The 20,372-nt window shown below is 39.1% G+C and overlaps 1 protein-coding gene across 1 annotated transcript in view; it reads left to right on the top strand.

Annotated features, from left to right (window-relative positions):
* The first annotated feature begins 11,211 nt into the window (after nt 1–11,211).
* LOC100659471 (membrane-spanning 4-domains subfamily A member 8-like) overlaps nt 11,212–20,372 on the top strand; it is a 35,515-nt gene continuing 26,354 nt past the window's right edge. Inside the window, exon 1 of the mRNA XM_010599200.3 lies at nt 11,212–11,216. Within this exon, the coding sequence (XP_010597502.2) occupies nt 11,212–11,216 (5 nt within the window). The remainder of the gene's footprint in view (nt 11,217–20,372) is intronic.

The raw sequence follows: 20,372 nt of genomic DNA, 5'->3' as shown, positions 1-20,372 counted from the left end.
AAAAACCAAACCCAGTGCCTTTGAGTCAATTCCGACTCATAGCGACCCTATAGGACAGAGTAGAGCTGCCCCATAGAGTTTCCAAGGAGCACCTGGCGGATTCGAACTGCTGACCCTTTGGTTAGCAGCCTTATCACTTAACGACTACACCACCAGAGTTTCTGCAGAAAGCACAGCAGCTGTCTTTTAACATAGAAAATTTGGCCAGGGGTCACTATGAGTCGGAATCAACTCAATGGCAGTGGGTCTGGTTTGGGTTTGATTACCACCAGGAGATACCTTAACTGCCTTCTGGTACTCGAGGCCACCACTGTCCCACTACCAGACACCAAGCTGTATCTGCTATGAATCTAATCTTGCTTTATTCTCAAATTTACTTGCTCAGTATTCACAATTCTTGGAGGGATAATTTTGTTGTTCATTCCTAGGACCCATGCCCAGGCCCTGGCTCTAAGGGATTGGGGAGGGAGAAAATCTCCCTCTGGCTTTTGTAGTACAAATTGTCTCACTCCCTTTCATAAAGCCTAAACCAATGGGAAGAGCCCCTCTGTGTCATGCAAAAGTGTATGGATGCTGTCTTGAGGGAAGTTGGGAACCACTGAAAGGTTTTAGTAGGAAAGTTACATTACTAGAGGAGAAATCGACAAGTCAAACTCTAGACTTGAAGTTTAGTTATATCATGACATTTACTAAATTTTATTAAATGAAATTGTTTATTACTTTGTCTCCCCCATTAAATTGTAAGCTTCTTCAGTAGAAGGCTGATTTTATCCCTTGCACAGTGTTCAGTATGTTGTAGTCACCATATCTATGGCAATTTAAGACAGCAATAAAGGTATCACATAATTATTTGTTGGATGAAATAGATGAATGCCTCATCTGATAATCTTATCCTCCTACTAGGTTCCAGACAAATTCGGAGGTAGAATCCTGATAACAACCATAGCAAGATTCCAGAAAGTCAGATAACTATTTCAATTTGACCAGTAAGATAGGCTGACTGATTCATCAAAATCTGTTTATGCTTTTCTATTATAGTTATTTTTGACCTTGTAATGAGCATCATAGGTGCCTGCTTGGCTGCATTTGCTTTATTGATATTAATCATTCAGCTTGCTACTTTTGGTATACAAATTAAGGGATTTCCTTGGTCAGAGGTAAGTACCAAATTTAATAAGAACTACATCTAGATCAAAATTTCAAATATAAATGAAAAAAACTGTGGGGAATGAGGCAAGTATGTTGAAGTGAGTAAGGTATGGAAAAGCAGCCAAATTTGTCAATTCCTTATTTGGCATAGGAATATAAAAAATAAACTACATTTCTTCCAAACTTTTGCCATGGGAACATAAAACAACAACAAAAAAAAGTTTTCCTCCAAAATTTCAAAATACAAGAAACCTCAAAAATTTGAAGATAAAATGATAAGATGTCTAGAAAACTCAAGAGAGTCACCTGAAAAACTACAACAGCAAGTAAAACACTTTAGCAGGTTGGCTGCATAAAAAAAAAAAAAAAAATTACAAAAATTAATAGATTTTCTTTACCTTATAAATAACCACTTAAATATTGAAACAGAAAAAAAAGAAGAAAAGAAATAGTCCAGCCAAAACAACAGCAAAACTAAAAAATATAATGAGGGACATGAGAACCAAATAGATTGAGTTATGTCTATGTTCTTGGATGCAAATTCACAATATCATAAAACAGCAAGTTAATGCAAATGAATACATAAGTGTGATACAATTCCATTTAGAATCTCAACAAAGCTGTGGGAGACTATACTTGGTTGAAAAGTGTCTCCAAAAATTCATGTTCCAGAACCTATTGTTTTTGTTATTAGGTGCCATTGAGTCTGCTCTGACTCATAGTGACTCTGTGTACAACAGAAGGAAACACTGCCCAGTCCTTCACCATCCTCACAGTTGTTGCTATTGCTACATGTGAGCCTATGGTTGCACCATCTGTGTCAATCCATCTCATTGAGGGTCTTCCTCATTTCCACTGATCCTCTACTTACCAAGAATGACGTACTTCTCCAGGGACTGGTCCCTCCTGACAACATATCCAAAGTACGTGAGACGAAGTCTTGCCATTCTGACTTCTAAGGAGCATTCTGGCTGGACTTCTGCCAAGACAAATTTGTTCATTCCTTTGGCAGTCCATGGTATATTCAACATTCTTCATCAATACCATAATTCAAAGGCATCAATCCTTCTTCTGTCTTCCTTATTCATTGTCCAGCTTTCATATGCAAATGAAAAAAAAAAAAAAAAAGTCCATTGCCAAGGAGTTGATTCCTACTGATAATGACCCTAGAGGACAAAATAGAACTCCCCAACAGGGTTTCCAAGAGTACCTGGTGAATTCAAACTGCCGACCTTTTGGTTAGCAGCCGAACTCTTAACCACTATACCATTAGTGCTTCATATCTGCAGATAAGGCCATTGAAAATACTATGGCTTGGTTCAGGTGCACCTAAGTCCTCAAGGTGACATTTTTGCTTTTTAACACTTTAAGGAAGTATTTTACAGCAGATTTGCCCAGTGCAACGCATTGTTTGATTTCTCGACCGCTGCTTTCATTGACTGTGGATCCAAGGAAAATGAAATCCTTGACAACTTCAATATTTTCTCCATTTCTCTTATTGGTCCAGTTGTAAAGATTTTTATTTTCTTTATGCTGAGGATTAATTCATATGGAGGCCTGTGGTCTTTGATCTTCATCAGAAAGAGCTTCAAGTCCTCTTCACTTTCAGCAAGCAAAGTTGTGTCGCTGTTGTTGTTGTTAGTGACGCCGAGTTGATTCTGACTTATAGCGACACCACATACAACAGAACAAAACACTGCCTTGTCCTGCACCATCCTCACAATTGTTATTATGCTTGATCCCATTGTTGCAGCTACAGTGTCAATTCATCTCATTGAGGGTCCTCCACTTCTGCACTGACCCTCTACAAGCAAGGTTGTATCATCTGCTTATTGCAGATTGTTAATGGGTCATCCTCCAATTCTGATGCCCTGTCTTCTTCATATAGTCCAGCTTCTCGGATTATTTATTCAGCATACAGATTGAATAAAAGTGGTAAAAGGATACAACCCTGATGTGCACCTTTCCTAATTCTAAACCATGCAGTATCACCTTGTTCTTTTCAAATGACTGCCTCTTCATCTATGTACAGGTTTCACATGAGCACAATTAAGTGTCCTGGAATTCCCATTCTTTGCAATGTTATCCATAATTTGTTATGATTCAGACAGTTGAATGCCTTTGCATAGTCAATAAAACACAGGTAAACAGCTTTCTGGTATTCTCTGCTTTCAGCCAAGATCCATCCGACATCAGCAATGATATTCCTCGCTTCACGCCCTCTTCTGAATCCAGCTTGAATTTCTGGCAATTCCCTGTGTAATACTGCAACCATTTTTGAGTTATCACCAGCAAAATTTTACTTGAGTATGATATTAATAAGGAGCCTTGGTGGCACAGTGGTCAATGCACTCTACTGCTGACAGAAAGGTCGGCAGTTCGAAACCACCAGAGGCACTGCGGGAGAAAAATGTCGCAGTCTGCTTCCATAAAGATTTACAGCCTTAGGAACCCTATGGTGTCACTATGAGTTAGAATGAACTTGACAACAGTGGGTTTTGGGGTAATCTTAATGATATTGTTCAATAATTTCCACATTCCTTTTGGATCACCTTTCTTTGGGTTGGACATAAATATGGATCTCTCCCAGTCAGTTAGTCAAGTAACTATCTTCGAATTTCTTGGCACAGATGAGTGAGAGCTACCAGCATTGCATTTGTTTTTTGAAACATCTCAGTTGGTATGTTGTCAATTCCTGGAGCTTTGTTTTCCACCAATGCCTTCAGAACAACTTAGACCTCTTCCTTCAGTGCCATCTGTCCTTGATCATATGCCACCTCCTGAAATGGTTGTATGTTGACTGATTTTTTTTTTTTGATACAGTGATTCTGTGTAATCCTTCCATCTTCCTTTGATGCTTTCTGCATAGCACAACATTTTTACCATAGAATCCTTGAATATTGTAACTCAAGTCTTGAATTTTTCTTCGGTTCATTCAGTTTGAGAAATGCTGAGCTTGTTCTGATAGAATTTTGTAAGATCAATGACATATTCATTGGAAATATCCTTTATCAACAACATAAACAGCGACTATGCATGTAGACCTCAATGGATGGAATACACAGGAATCAAATCAACTACATCTGTGGAAAGAGATGATGGAAAAGCTCAATATCATCGGTCAGAACAGGGCCAGTTGCCGACTTCGGAACAGATCATCAATTGCTCATATGAGAGCTCAAGTTGAAGATGAAGAAAATTAAAACAAGTCTATAAGAGCCAAAGTACAACATTGAGCATATCCCACCTGAATTTAGAAACCGTCTCAAGAATAGATTTGACACATTGAACACTAACAACCAAAGGCCAGACAAGTTGTGGGATGACATCAAGGACATCATACATGAAGAAAGCAAAAGGTCATTAAAAAGACAGGAAAGAAAGAAAAGACCAAAACTGATATCAGAAGGGACTCTGAAACTCACTCTTGAACATGGGGTAGCTAAAGCAAACAGAAGAAATGATAAAGTAAAAAAGCTGGACAGATTTTAAGGGGTAACTGAAGAAGACAAAGGAAAGTGTTATAATGACATGTGTGAAGAAAACCAGAGACTATCAATGTGACTTTAGTTGGAAATAGGATCTTTGTAGATGTAATCAAGTTAAGATGAAGTAATAATGGGTTAGGGTGACTAGTGTCCTTATGAAGCTCTGGTGGCGTAGTGGTTAAGAGCTTGGCTGCCAACCAAAATTTGGCAGTTTGAATCCACCAGCTACTCCTCGAAAACCTGTGGAGCAATTCTACTCTGCCCTATCAGGTCACTATGAGTCAGAATCTACTTGATGGCAATGGGTTTAGTGTCCTTATAAAAAGAGGGAACAGAGACAGGCAGAGAGAACTCCAGGAGAAAATGGAGGCAGGGATTGGAGTGATGTGTCTACAAGCCAAAGAACCCTGAGGGTTGTCAGCAACAACCAGAAGCTAGGAGAGAGACATGAAACAGATTCTCCCTCAGAGCTTCCACCAGCCTTGAAGATATCTTGATTTCAGGCTGTGAGAGAATAAATTTTTGTTGTTGAAGGCCACTCGGTTTGTGGTATTTTGTTACCACGGCTCTGGGAAACTAATACAGAGGCAATGCAATAAAATTGCTTTAAAACGCACAGAGCTAGAACACTTAATGAAGGCAAAGCCAGTAAAAAAAAAAAAGGAGGGGGGGAATTGTTAATGTCGGGGGGAAAGTTGTGCAAAAAAAAAAGTTATCACAGCTTTACTGTCAATAACACATAGCCATACTAACAAAAATGCTAAATCTGTCTACTGCGAGGGTAAGAGGAAAGAGATCTATATATGTGATTATTAGGCGCTGGGGTAGTAAGTGTGAAAGAGAGCTTAATACTCCTCTTCTAAAACAGTAAAACAGTAGAAAATGCCTGTAACTGGAAAATCAAGAATTAGTAATAAATATATTCTATTAAAATGATGTATTCATTTGCTAGGGCTGCCATACCAAAGTACTACAAACTGGGAGGCTTAAAACAACGGAAATTTATTCTCAGAGTTCTGAAGGCTAGAAGTTCAAAATCAAGGTGTTGGTAGGGCCGCACTCTCTCTCTCTGAAGGCTCTAAGGGAGGGATTCTTCCTTGCCTCTTCTAGTTTCTAGAGGTCCCAGGTTTTCCTTGGCTTGTGGCAGCATACCTCCATTCTCTGCTTCCTTCTTCACATGGCAGTCTTCCTTCTTGCATGTCTGTGTATTTTCTTTCTATATTTTCTATCTGTGTTTGAATAACCTATATTGTTGTTATAATTTTTTTAATTGGTATATTAATATGGGGAACTTTTATTTTTTCTTTTTGGATTCAGGTTGCTCATACTATACTTTCAGAATATTTATTATTCTTCTCCATCTTGGAGTTTATCATTGCAAGCACAATTATCAATTTGCTTAAGAGAGAATTGCATCGTACATCACACCATGAAGGCAGTAAAGGCAGAGAAGAGAGTGAGGAGGATAAAGAGAGTGAGAAATTTTGTTTCTAGCTAACCAAAAAAAAAAAAACCCATTGCCATCAAGTCGATTCTGACTCACAGCGACCCTACAGGACAGAGTAGAACTGCCCCATAGAGTTTCCAAGGAGCACCCAGCGGATTTGAACTGCTGACCTTTAGCTTAGCAGCCATAGCACTTAACCACTACACCACCAGGGTTTCCTTCTACAAATCAGGGTAAAACAGCTTCTGTTAAGAACCAGTCCAAAGGTCTATGGTTTAGCTAGAATTGGGGAACAGAAGCTCTGCTTCTCGACTAAAGTCAAAGGGCAGCTGAAAACTGCAGACAGTTGAGGCAAACAACTTGTCCCAGGCAAAACTGTGGGATTGGAAGTTTGCCTTTAGACCTACATTGTCTCAGAAAATTAATAGAGGAAATACAGACTGAGGAGGTTTCAGAAGTCATACCAGTAATACAGGGTCACTGGATACTTACTATACCCTTTGCTGTAGAGTCGATTCTGACTCATAGCAACCCTATAGGACAGAGTAGAACTGCCGCCATAGTGTTTCCAAGGAGCGCCTGGTAGATTCGAACTGCCAACCTTTTGGTTAGCAGCCATAGCACTTAACCACTACGCCACCAAGGTTTAGCTGCTGGAATTTGAATTTTGTGATGAAATCATGGGTTCCAAAATTATGGATCTTCAAATGCCTTCAGAAAATAGACATTTTAGAGGATGCTGAAGAGAGTACCTCCGGAATGGAAGAGCAAGGACTTCCAAAAATAAGTTTTTCCGTAAAAGCAACAAAAACACTGGCAAAAATTGCCAAAGTCAATGTTTACAGAGCTCTGGAAATCAGTCCACGTTTGCAACAATCCAAGGAGCATCTGAAGGAGCTTTGTGACACAACGGTTAAGTGCTCGGCTACTAACCAAAATGTTGGCGGTTTGAGCCCCCCAGCTGCTCTGTGGGAGAAAGGCCTGGTGATCTGCTTCCATAAGATTATAGCCAAGAAAACCCTATGGGGCAGTTCTACTCTGTCATATGGTGTCACTATGAGTCAGAATCAACTCTACAGCACCAACAACAACAAGGAGCATTTAGTCAAGAAAAATGTCTGAATCTTGGTAAAAGTAGGTAACTTTGTGGTGTTGTAATTTATCCTATTTCCACACCCCTTACCTTTTCTGCAGAAACCCTGATGGCATGTTGTTAAGAGCTACAGCTGCTAACCAAAGAGTGAGCAGTTCGAATCCACCAGGAGCTCCTTGGAAACCCTATGGGACAGTTTTATTCCTTCATATAGGGTCACTCTAGTCAGAATCAACTCGACAGCAGTGGGTTTGGTTTTGTTTTACCCCTTGTGCAGTACTTTAAACACAAGAGTCTTGCAACAAGAGTAGCTGAGAAAAACCCCAGCCTTGCAACCACTGAAGGAGTTCAAATGGGATTAAAAACCAAAACCAAACCCATTGCCGTACAGTCTATTCCAATTCATAGCTACCCTACAGGACAGAGTAGAACTGCCCCATAGGGTTTCCAAGGAGCAGATGGTGGATTCTAACTGCTGACCCAAATTCTTAACCATTGCACCACCAGTGCTCTGAAAAAAGCCCCATTCCCAGAAAATTGTCATTATTTGATCTGTCAGGCTACTCATGGAAACCCCCTTGCTGAGCTCCTTTTTTTTTTTTTTTTAAATATTCTGCACTTTATTGGTTACAATTTTTCCATCTTTTCATGGTTTGATAGCTTGTTTCTTTCTTTTTGTAGCTTTATTTTAGCAAGATATATACAACAAAAAATTTACTATTTTAACCATATGAAAGTGTACAGTTCAGTGGCATTAATTACATATATGCTATGCAACCATCACCACTATATTTTCAAAACTTCATCATTCCAAACAGAAATTCTGTACCCAATAAGCAATAACTCCCCATTATTCCCTCCCACCAGCCCTTGGTAACCTCTAATCTAATTTCTGTGTCTACGAATTTGCCTAATCTGGATATTTCATATAAGTGAAATCATACAATATGTGTCTTTTTGGGGTCTGGCTTATTTCATTTAGCATAATGCTTTCAAGATTCATCTATGTTTCAGTAGGTAAGTGGTAACTTTGGTGAAGGAGAAGACAGCACAACTAGTCCAAACCAAGGTCATGGAAACTCCATAGACACATCCAAACACCATGAGGGACCAAATTATTAGGCTAAGGGCTGTGGGAGCCATGGTCTCAGGGAACACCCAGCACAAATGGCATAACATAGTTTATAATGAAAATGTTCTATATTCTACTTTGGTAAAAAGTATCTGGGGTCTTAAAAGCTTGTGAGCAGCCATCTAAGATACTCCACTGGTCTTACCAGATCTGGAACAAGGGAGAATAAAGAAAACCAAAGACGTAAAGGAAAGATTAGTCCAAATGACTAATGGACCACAACTACCACAGCCTCCACCAGACTGAGTCCAGCACAACTAGATGGTGCCTGGCTACCACCACTGACTGCTCTAACAGGGATCACAATACAAGGTCCCAGGCAGAGCTAAAGAAAAATGCAGAACAAAATTCTACCTCAAAAAGAAAGGCCAGACTTACTGGTCTGACAGAGGCTGGAGAAATCCCGAGAGTACAGCCCCCGGAAACCCTTTTAGCTCAGTAACGAAGTCACTCCTCAGGCTCACCCTTCAGGCAAAGATCAGAAAGGCTACTAAAGGTGCACACCAGCCCAGAGGCAAGGACAAGAAGTCAGGAGGGGACAGGAAAGCTGGTAATATGGAACCCAAGGTCAGGAAGAGAAGAGTGTTGACATGTTGTGGAGTTGTTAACCTATGTCACAAAACAATATTCATACTGATTTTTTAACGAGAAGCTAGTTTGTTCTGTAAACCTTCACCTAAAGTACAATAATAATAAAGAAAAAAGAAATAAAAATAATACATTCCCTGGTGAAGAAAAAAAAAAGATTCATCCATGTTTAGCATGTGTTATTGTTGTTAGTTTCCATTGGTTCAGCTCCAACTCATGGTGACCTTGTGTATAACAAAACAAAATGTTGCCCAGGCTTGTGCTATCTTCGTGATGATCAGTATGTTTGAATCCATTGTTTCCCCTATTGTGTCAATCCATCTCCTTGAGGGTTTCCCTCATTTTCACTGACCCTCTACTTTACCAACCATGATGTTTTTTTCTACCAAATGGTCTTTCCTGATGATATGTCCAGAGTAAGTGAGCTAAAGGCTCACCATCCTCGCTTCTAAGGGAAATTCTGGTTGTGTTTCCACTAAGACCGATTTGTTTGTTCTTCTGGCAGTTCTGGTATATTCAATATTTCCCACCAACACCACAGTTGAATGCATCAGTTTTTCGTCTGTCTTCCTTTTTCATTGTCTGGCTTTCACATTCATATGAGGTAATTGAAAAGGCCATAGCTTGGGTCAGGTGCACCGTAGTCATAAAGGTGACATGTTTGCTTTTTGAAACTTTAAAGAGGTCTTTTGCAGCAGATTTGCCCAGTGCAGTACATCATTTGATTTTTTTCGACTGTGGCTTCATGAATGTTGACTATCGATCCAAGTAGAAAGAAATCATTGACAACTACAATTTCTTCATTTATCACAATATTTTTTCTTGGTCCAGTGATTATTTTCTTCATGTTCGGGCGTAATCCATACTGAAAGCTGTAGTCTTTAACCTTTATCAGTAAGTGCTTCAAGTCGTCTTCATTTTCAGCAGTATCCCCTTATTCTGTTCAAACAACTGCCTCTTGTTCCATGTACAGGTTCCACACGAACACAATTGAATGCTCTGGAATTCCCATTCTTTGTAATGGTGTTTAGCATGTATAGAACTTCAATCCTTTTATGGCTGAATAATATTTCACTGCATAATATGCCACATTTTCTTTATCCATTCATCTGTTGATGGACACTTGAGTCATTTCCACCTCTTGGTTATTGGGGAGTAACGCTGCTATAAACATTGAAGTACGAGTATCTGATTGAGTCCCTCTTTTCATTTGCTTATAAACTGAGGAGTAGAATTTCTGGGTCGTATGGTATTTCTATGTTCAACTTTTTAAGGAATTGCTCAAATATTTTCCACAGCAGCTGCACAATTCCACATTCCCACCATCATTGCACAAAGGTTCCAGTTTCTCCAAATCCTCACCAACACTTGGTATTTTCCTTTTTTTCTCTCTTAATAATAGCCACTCTAGTGGGTGCCTAACGGGCACAGTGTCATTTTTTCTGGAGCAAAACCCTTGTGTTTTTGCTTTTTGAGTTTTGTTTTTACATTCACAGCAGAAGATCATAATGTGTAAGAACAAAAACAAAACCTGAAAATATAGAAACATTTTGAATAGCTTTTTCTAATCAAGTGAAATACAGATGAATATTTAAAGCCATGCTCAGTAATTATTGAGTAGTATGGGAACTAGAAATAAAGAATAAGTACGTCATGAAACGAATTTTAAAGAAAGACCTTTAGTTGTCTACCAACATTGTCAAACAGACTAATATATAAAATGTTAATAAACCTCCTAAATATCTTTCACATTTATCTTATTTTCATTCCCCACTGCTTAAGTTTAGTCACTCATCACTTGGATAGTTTGTTGGACAACAACCCAGTTATTTCTTTCTTTAGCCTTGTCCTTCTCCGATTCTGCCTCTATTCGGCCAGAATGGTTGGGTGATACTATGGTTTCTCCTAAGATGCCCTGGTGACACAGTGGTTAAGCACTTGGCTGCTAACTGAAAGGTCAACAGCTGGAACCCACCAGCTGCTCCACAGGAGAAAGATGTGGCAGTCTGCTTCTGTATAGACTTACAGCCTTGGAAACCCTATGGGGCAGTTCTACTTTGTCCTGTAGAGTCTCCATGAGTTGGAATCTACTCAGCGGCAATGGGTTATGGTTTTTCTTACTCCACATGATTTGTCTAAATCTTTTATGGAAATTCCATCCCCTTTGTCACTATTTAGTTCAGAGGTGGCTGGGCCTAAGGCAATTGGGCCTATGTGAGGTAAGAGGGGCTTTCTTATGGCTTCTGAGAAAGACAAGCCAGTTTCTTCTGTTGATGTGAACCAAAAAGCATGCTGCCCTAGGAATTTTACGATCATGAGGTGAGCCAGCCTTAATATAAAGTTTAAGATAGCAGAGCAGGAAAACAAAATGAGTCTGGGTCACTGATGACGTCATTGAGCTGCTAAATCAATTAAACCAGAAGTTTCCCCTATCTGTGAACTTACCGTTATAAGAGATAACATATTTCCTGATTTATTAATCAATTCAAGGTAGGGGATCTGTAATTTGCTGCAGAAAATATTCCAGTGGAAATAATTATCTTACTACAATATCTGATCAAGAAATATTGCTGTTAAAAACACTTCAACAATATTCTGGCAGCTATTTTAATGATTATAGACTAAATCCCAAATCTTTAACATAGTAGTTAAGCCTCATTAGGAACCTGCCTATCCAGTCCCATTTCCCGTCACTTTCCTTCCCATACTATCCTACAGGCATTCCACAAACATGCCATTCTTTTGGCTCCATGCAGGAGTGTAGGTTGACCCACCAATAGACAGATTTATTTATTTTGATTAATCTGTTGATGGATACTTCAGTTGTTTCCACCTTTTGGCTATTGTGAATAGAGCTGCAATGAACATTGGTTGTCAAAGATTTCATTTTACTTGGATCCACAATCAACACCCATGGAAGGAACAGTCAAGAAATTGAAAGACGTGTTGCATTGGGCAAATCTTCTGTAAAAGACCTCTTAAAAGTGTTGAAAAGCAAAGATATCACCTTGAAGACTAAGGTGCACCTGACCCGAGCCAAGGTGTTTTTGATTGCCTCATATGTATGTGAAAGCTGGGCAATGAATAAGGAAGACTGAAGAAGTTTGCCCCATACATCATACCATATACAAAAACTAACTCAAATGGATCAAAGACCTAAATGTATGACTTAAAACCGTAAAACTCTTAGAAGAAAACATGCAGGTACTACTTCAAGAACTAATCCTCAACAACAAATTCTTAGACATGACACTGAAGGCACAGGCAACAAAAGACAAAATAGATAAGTGGGGTCTCATTAAATTTAAAGACTTTTGTAGATCAAAGGACTTTGTCAACAAAGTGAAGAGACAACCTACAGACTAGGAAAAAATTGGGGGGAACCAAATACTGGACGAGGGTTTAATACCATGTAAAGAACTCCTACAACTTAACAAGACAAAGAACCGAAATGAAAAATGGGCAAAGGACCTGAATAGACATTTCACCAAAGAGGATATACGAATAGCCAACAAGCATATGAAAAGATGCTTAATGTCAGTGGCCATTGGCCAATAGGGAGATGCAAATCAAAGCCACAGTGAGATACCACTTCACTCCATTAGAATGGCTAAGATCAAAATAACAGAAAATAACTATTCGAAATGTTTCTATATCTTCAGGTTTTGTCTGTGTTCCTATACATCATGATCTTCTGCTGCTATGGTAAAAACAAAATTCAAAAAGCAAAAACACACGGCTTTTGCTTGAGAAAAAAACAACACTGTGCCCATTAGAATGCCTTCTTCAGTGACTCCCCAAAATCCTCTAGTCTACGCCATATAGTTCTCCACTCCACTGGTTGTTCAGATATGTCTCTTCTAACCTAGACATGAAGTAGTGGACCCAAAAGGGATTTTAGGACCTACCAGAGTCCAGCTAAAGGTTAAATTCATTTTGAAAAAAATAATATCTTAGCTGAAGTTCCTGGGTGGTGCAAACAGTTAAGTGCTCAACTATTAACAAAAAGGTTGGTGGTTTGAGCCTACCAAAAGGTGACTTCGAAGATAGGCCTGGCAATTTGCCTCTGAAAGGTTACAGCCTTGAAAATCCCATGTGGTGCAGTTGGACTCTGCACACTTGTGGTCTCCCTGAGTTGGAATCAACTTGACAGCAACTGGCTTAGTTTTTTGGTTTAATAGTTTAATATGGCTGTTGTACTTCATTGAGTCCTCTGGTATCTGATGGGTCATAGGTTTGATATGCCTTCAACTTCTCAGTATGGTTTGAACTGGTCACAATCTATGTTTACATGTTTGTTTGTCTGTCTTGTTTTGTTTTGACTCAATGACTCAGGACAAGGCTCTTATTTTAGAATAAAATAATGATCACTTTGATATCACTCAATTCACCCCAGATTCCCCACCGCTGGAATCCTCCTCTTCATGATTCGCAAAGAACTGGCATGACTTCAATGAAGAACAAGTGGCTAATTGTGAATTGGTGAACTCCATCTCACAGAAAATGCATTCTAATGAAGTCTTTCCCGTCCCCCTTTTTCCTAGTTCTTCAATAAAGAATGCAACTTGACCATAGACACACATCCAAACTCCCTGAGGGACTGAATTGCTGGGCTGAGGGCTGTGGGGACCATGGTCTCGGGGAACATCTAGCTCAATTGGCATAACATAGTTTATAAAGAATACGTTCTACATTCTACTTTGGTGAGTAGCATCTGGGGTCTTAAAAGCCTGTGCATGACCATCTAGGATACTCCACTGGTCTCACCCTTTCAGGAGCAAGGAAGAATGAAGAAAACTAAAGATACAAGGGAAAGATTAGTCCAAAGGACTAATGGACCACATCTACCACAGCCTCCACCAGACTGAGTCCAGTACAACTAGATGGTGCCTGGCTACCACTACTGACTGCTCTGACAAGGATCACAATAGAGGGTCCTGGATAGAGCTGGAGAAAAATGTAGAACAAAATTATAACTCAGAAAGAAAGACCAGGCTTGCTGGCCTGACAGAGACTGGAGAAATCCTGAAAGTATGGCTCCTAGACACCCTTTCAGCTCAGTAATGAAGTCGTTCCTGAGTTTCACCCTTCAGCCACAGATTGGACAGGCCCATAAAACAAAACGAGGCAGAGCCAAGATGGTGGAATAGACAGATGCTTCCGTGGAGCCCTCTTTACAACAAAGACCCGAAAAAAACAAATGAAATGAGTATATTTGTGACAAGCTGGGAGCGCTGAGCATCAAAGGCAAGGTTAGGCAATGAACTGAGGGGCAAGGGAAGGAAGAGACTGTTCAGAAGCAGAGAGGAGTTACAGGACCTGAATCGCAGGGGACCCCTCAGGAACCATTCCCGGAGTGGCGGTGGCAAAGGTGGTGGGGGGCTGGTCCTAGTGTTCAGCCGCAATTTCCTCAGGAAGAAGCAGGCAGCCACACAGCATACTCACACCTCCGGAACCTGAGCAGAAGGGCGTTCTCAGCAAAAGCTAAGTACTTGCGTATATTTCCCCCACCACCACCACCCCCAACCCAGCTTCAGTGGCTGAATCCCTGGGCCTGAGATACACCCTGGTGAGCACCTGGAGCCGTCCTCCCGGCCATGAGGAAGGAAAAAATTTGCAACTGGGGGGAAAAGATGATTTGCTAGCTCCATTAACTGGGAGAGCTCAGGACAGAAGCAGCTCCCGTCCAGGCATAAACCGTCCGTAGACCTTGAGCACCTTTCCCTTGTGCATGGACCTGTGTGGGCCTATTTCGGGAGAATAGGCCCTTGCTGGCAAACTCCAACCATTTCAGCTGTGCAGTGGAGAGGTGGGTGTTTGATGTTTGACATTGCTTTGCCTATTAAACAAGGTTCTCACCTACCCACAACAAGGACCTAAGGACTGGTGGTTCCTCTTGGGTCACCAAGCCACCCACCCGCGACAGGGGTCCAGGGATAACTGGTACCTCCCAGTCTTTACAACAAAAGCTTTGGGTGCCCATGATCCCTCTGCAGAGCCCACCCACCAGCACGCTCTAGGGAACAGAGACACATTTTCCTCAGAGACTCTCGGGGGTCAGTTCTCAGCTTCCTGCCTTGTTCAGAGTGTGACCCCCTGCTGCAATCAGATATGGGTATATATGCCAATCACCCCTGCCCTCTAAGACTATAGGACAGAGCCTGGACCACACACTTGATATCAGCTACCTGGAAACCTGAGCTGAAATCATACAAGTAAACTGAATGGACTCCTAGACTAATATACCTGATAACAGTTCTAGCCAGCTGGGGTCAGTACACCAGAGCTCCAAAGGCAAAAATAATCAAGCTAGCTCACTCAAGCAACCCATAGTGGTATACCAAAACAAAACGAAGCAAGCAGCTACGACACAGTAAGCAAGCATAAACTAATACAATAACTTACAGATGGCTCAGAGACAACAGTCAATACAAAGTCACATAAAGAAACAGGCCATGATCACCTCAACAGGCTCTCAAAACAAAGAATCTAGGGATCTTTTAGATGAAAGTGCAATCCTGGAATTACCAGGTGCAGAATACAGAAGTTTAATATACAAAACCCTTCAAGACATCAGGAAGGAAATGAGGCAATATGCAGAACAAGCCAAGGAACACACAGATAAAGCAACTGAAGAAATCAGAAAGATTATTCAGAAACATAATGAAAAGTTTAATAAGCTGGAAAAATCCATAGACAGACAGCAATTAAAAATTCAGATTAACAATAAAATTACAGAAGTAGACAACTCAGTAGGAAGTCAGAGGAGCAGAATTGAGCAGGTGGAAGCTAGAATTTCTGAACTCAAAGATAAATCACTTGGCACTAATATATCTGAAGAAAACACAGATAAAAGAATTTTAAAAAATGAAGAAACCTTCAGAATCATGTGGGATTCTATCAAGAGAAATCACCTACGAGTGATTGGAGTACCAGAACAGGGAGGGATAACAGAAAATACAGAGAAAACTGTTGAGGATTTGTTGGCAGAAAACTTCCCTGATATTGTGAAAGATGAGAAGATATCTATGCAAGATGCTCATCAAACTCCACATAAGGTAGATCTTACAAGAAAGTCACCAAGACATATTATAATCAAGCTTGCCAAAACCAAAGATAAAGAGACAATTATAAGAGCAGCGAGGGATAAAAGAAAAGTCACCTACAAGGGAGAGCCGATAAGAATAAGCTCGAACTACTCAGCAGAAACCATGCAGGCAAGACTCGGCAGAAACCATGCAGGCAAGAAGGCAATGGGATGACATATTTAAAAAATTGAAGGAAAAAAATTGCCTGCCAAGAATCATATATCCATCAAAACTGTCTCTTAAATATGAACGTGAAATTAAGACATTTCCAGATAAACACAAGTGGAGGGAATTTGTAAAAAACAAACCAAAACTACAAGAAATACTAAAGGGAATTCTTTGGTTAGAAAATCAATAATATCAGGTATCGACCCAAGACTAGAACACTAGGCAGAGCAACCAGAAGTCAACCCAGACAGGGAAATCCAAAAAAAAAAAAAAAAGCAAGATTAAAAAACAAAAAAAAGCCCAACACAGGGTAATGGTGATGTTATTATATAAAAGAAGACAACATTAAAATAATAAAGAGGGACTAAGAAATTTTTTTTTTTTTTAAGAAATGTAATCATACATCCTACACCTTCCATGTGGAGAGGAAGATACAGCAATACAAAGAAATAAAAGTTCGTTATAAATTTAGAAAAATAAGGGTAAATAATAAGGTAAACACAAAGGAGACAAACTATCCTATTCATCAAAATAAAATACAAGGGAAAAATACAGGCTCAGCAGAAACAAAACCAACAACAACAAATATGAGGAAAGGACAAGATACAAAGAAAATCTACTGAGGGCATAAAATCAAGTGGGAACAAGAAGCTGTCAACACACAAAAAAAGACATAGAAATGATAGCACTAAATTCATACCTATCCATAATTACCCTAAAAGTAAATGGACTAAATGCCCCAATGAAGAGACAGAGAGTGGCAGAATGGATTAAAAAACAAGATCCATCTATATGCTGCCTACCAGAGACACACCTTAGACTTAGAAACACAAACAAACTAAAACTAAAAGGATGGAAAAAAATATATCAAGCAAACAACAATCAAAAAAGAACAGGAGTGGCAATATTAATTTCTGACAAAATAGATTTTAAAGTTAAATCCACCGGAAAGGATAAGGAAGTACACTATATAACGATTAAAGGGACAGTACACCAAGAAGCTAGAACCATATTAAATATTTATGCACCCAATGACAGGGCTGCAAGATACATAAAACAAACTCTATCAGCATTGAAAAGTGAGACAGACAGCTCCACAATAATGGTAGGAGACTTCAACACACCACTTTCGGTGCAGGACAGGACATCCAGAAAGAAGCTCAATAAAGACACGGAAGATCTAAATGCCATAATGAAACAACTTGACCTCATAGACATATACAGAACACTCCACCCAAGAGCAACCAACTATACTTTCTTTTCTAGTGCACATGGAACATTCTCTAGAATAGACCACATATTAGGTCATAAAGTAAGCCTTAGCAGAATCCAAAACATTGAAATATTACAAAGCATCTTCTCTGACCATAAGGCCATAAAAGTAGAAATCAATAACAGAAAAACCAGGGAAAAGAAATCAAACACTTGGAAACTGAACAATACCCTGCTCAAAAAAGACTGGATTATAGAAGACATTAAGGATGGAATAAAGAAATTCAGAGAATCCAATGAGAACGAAACACTTCCTATGAGAACATTTCAGACACAGCAAAAGCAGTCCTTAGAGGCCAATTTATACCAATAAATGCACACATCCAAAAAGAAGAAAGGGCCGAAATCAAAGAATTATCCCTACAACTTGAACAAATAAAAAGAGAGCAACAAAAGAAACCCTCAGGTACCAGAAGAAAACAAACTATAAAAATTAGAGCAGAACTAAATGAAATAGAAAACAGAAAAACAAAATTAAAAGAATTAACAAGACCAAAACCTGGTTCTTTGAAAAACTCAACAAAATTGATAAACCATTGGCCAAACTGAAAAAACAAAAACAGGAGAGGAAGCAAATAACCTGAATAAGAAATGAGATGGGCGATATTAAAACAGACCCAACTGAAATTAAAAGAATCATATCAGATTACTATGAAAAACTATACTCAAACAAATTTGAAAACCTAGAAGAAATGGATGAATTCCTAGAAACACACTACCTACCTAAACTAACACAAACAGAGGTAGAACAACTAAATAGACCCATAACAACAGAAGAGATTGAAAAGGTAATCAAAAAACTCCCAACAAAAAAAGCCCTGGTCCGGAAGGCTTCACTGCACAGTTCTACCAAACTTTCAGAGAAGAGTTAACACCACTACTACTAAAGGTATTTCAGAGCATAGAAAAGGATGGAATACTACCAAACGCATTCTATGAAGCCACCGTATCCTTGATACCAAAACCAGGTAAAGACAACACAAAAAAAGAAAATTATAGACCTATATCCCTCATGAATGTAGATGCAAAAATCCTCAACAAAATCCTAGCCAATAGAATTCAACAGCATATCAAAAAAATAATTCACCATGACCAAGTGGGATTCATACCAGGTATGCAGGGATGCTTCAACATTAGAAAAACAATTAATGTAATCCATCACATAAATAAAACAAAATAAAAGAATTACATGATTTTATCAAATGATGCAGAAAAGGCATTTGACAAAGTTCAACACTCATTCATGATAAAAAAAACTCTCAGCAAAATAGGAATAAAAGGAAAATTCCTCAACATAATAAAGGGCATTTATACAAGCCAATAGCCAACATCATCCTAAATGGAGAGAGCCTGAAAGCATTACCCTGGAGATCGGGAACCAGACAGGGATGCCCTTTATCACCGTTCTTATTCAGCATTGTGCTGCAGGTCCTAGCCAGAGCAATTAGGCTAGATAAAGAAATAAAGGGCATCCAGATAGGCAAAGAAGAAGTAAAATTATCTCTGTTTGCAGATGACATGATCTTATACACAGAAAACCCTAAGGAATCCTCAAGAAAACTACTGAAACTAATAGAAGAGTTCAGTAGAGTATTGAGATACAAGATAAACATACAAAAATCAGTTGGATTCCTCTACACCAACAAAAAGAACATCGAAGAGGAAATCATCAAATCAATACCATTTACAGTAGCCCCCAAGAAGATAAAACACTTAGGAATAAATCTTACCAGAGATGTAAAAGACTTATACAAAGAAAACTGCAGCACACTTCTGCAAGAAACCAAAAGGGACTTCCGTTAAGTGGAAGAACATACCTTGCTCATGGATAGGAAGACTTAACATTATAAAAATGTCTATTCTACCAAAAGCAATCTATACATTTAATGCAATTCCTATCCAAATCCCAAGGACATTCTTTAATGAGATGGAGAAAAAAATCACCAATTTCATATGGAAGGGAAAGAGGCCCTGGATAAATAAGGCATTACTGAAAAAGAAGAACAAAGTGGGAGGCCTTACTTTACCTGATTTTAGAACCTATTACACCACCGCAGTAGTCAGAACAGCCTGGTAACTGGTACAACAACAGATATATATGGACCAATGGAACAGAATTGAGAATCCAGACATAAATCCATCCACATATGAGCAGTTGATATATGACAAAATGAAACACGACCCATCCTCACTCCAAGCACAAAAACAAACTCAAAATGGATCAAAGACCTAAATATAAAATCTAAAACGATAAAGATCGTGGAAGAAAAAATAGGACAATGTTAGGAGCCCTAATACATGGCATAAAGAGTATACAAAATATTATTAACAACGCAGAAGAATAACTAGATAATTGGGAGCTCCTGAAAAACAAACACCTATGCTCATCCAAAAACGTCACCAAAAGAGTAAAATATTACCTACAGACTGGGAAAAGTTTTTAGCTATGACATTTCTGATCAGCGCCTGATCTCTAAAATCTACATGATACTGCAAAAACTCAACTACAAAAAGACAAATAACCCGATTAAAAAATGGGCAGAAGATATGAACAGACATTTCACCAAAGAAGACATTCAGGTAGCTAACAAATATATGAGGAAAACGCAAATCAAAACTACAATGAGATTTCATCTCACTCCAACAAGGCTGGCATTAATCCAAAAAACACAAAACAAAAATAGAACTACCATACAATCCAGCAATCCCACTCCTTGGAATATATCCTAGAGAAATAAGAGCCTTTACACGAACAGATACATGCACACCCATGTTCACTGAAGCACTGTTTACAATAGCAAAAAGATGGAAGCAACCAAGGTGCCCATCAGTGGATGAATGGATAAATAAACTATGGTATTGCTATGAGTCAGAATCGACTCAACTGCACTGGGTTTGGTTTTGGGTTTTTTGTTTTTTTTTTTTTTTCTTCCACACAATGGAATAC

This window comes from Loxodonta africana, chromosome 7 (genome assembly GCF_030014295.1).
Source record: "Loxodonta africana isolate mLoxAfr1 chromosome 7, mLoxAfr1.hap2, whole genome shotgun sequence".
Classification (NCBI taxonomy): domain Eukaryota; kingdom Metazoa; phylum Chordata; class Mammalia; order Proboscidea; family Elephantidae; genus Loxodonta; species Loxodonta africana.
Note: the sequence above shows the minus strand (reverse complement) of the source record. Positions and strands in the feature narration are given on the sequence as shown.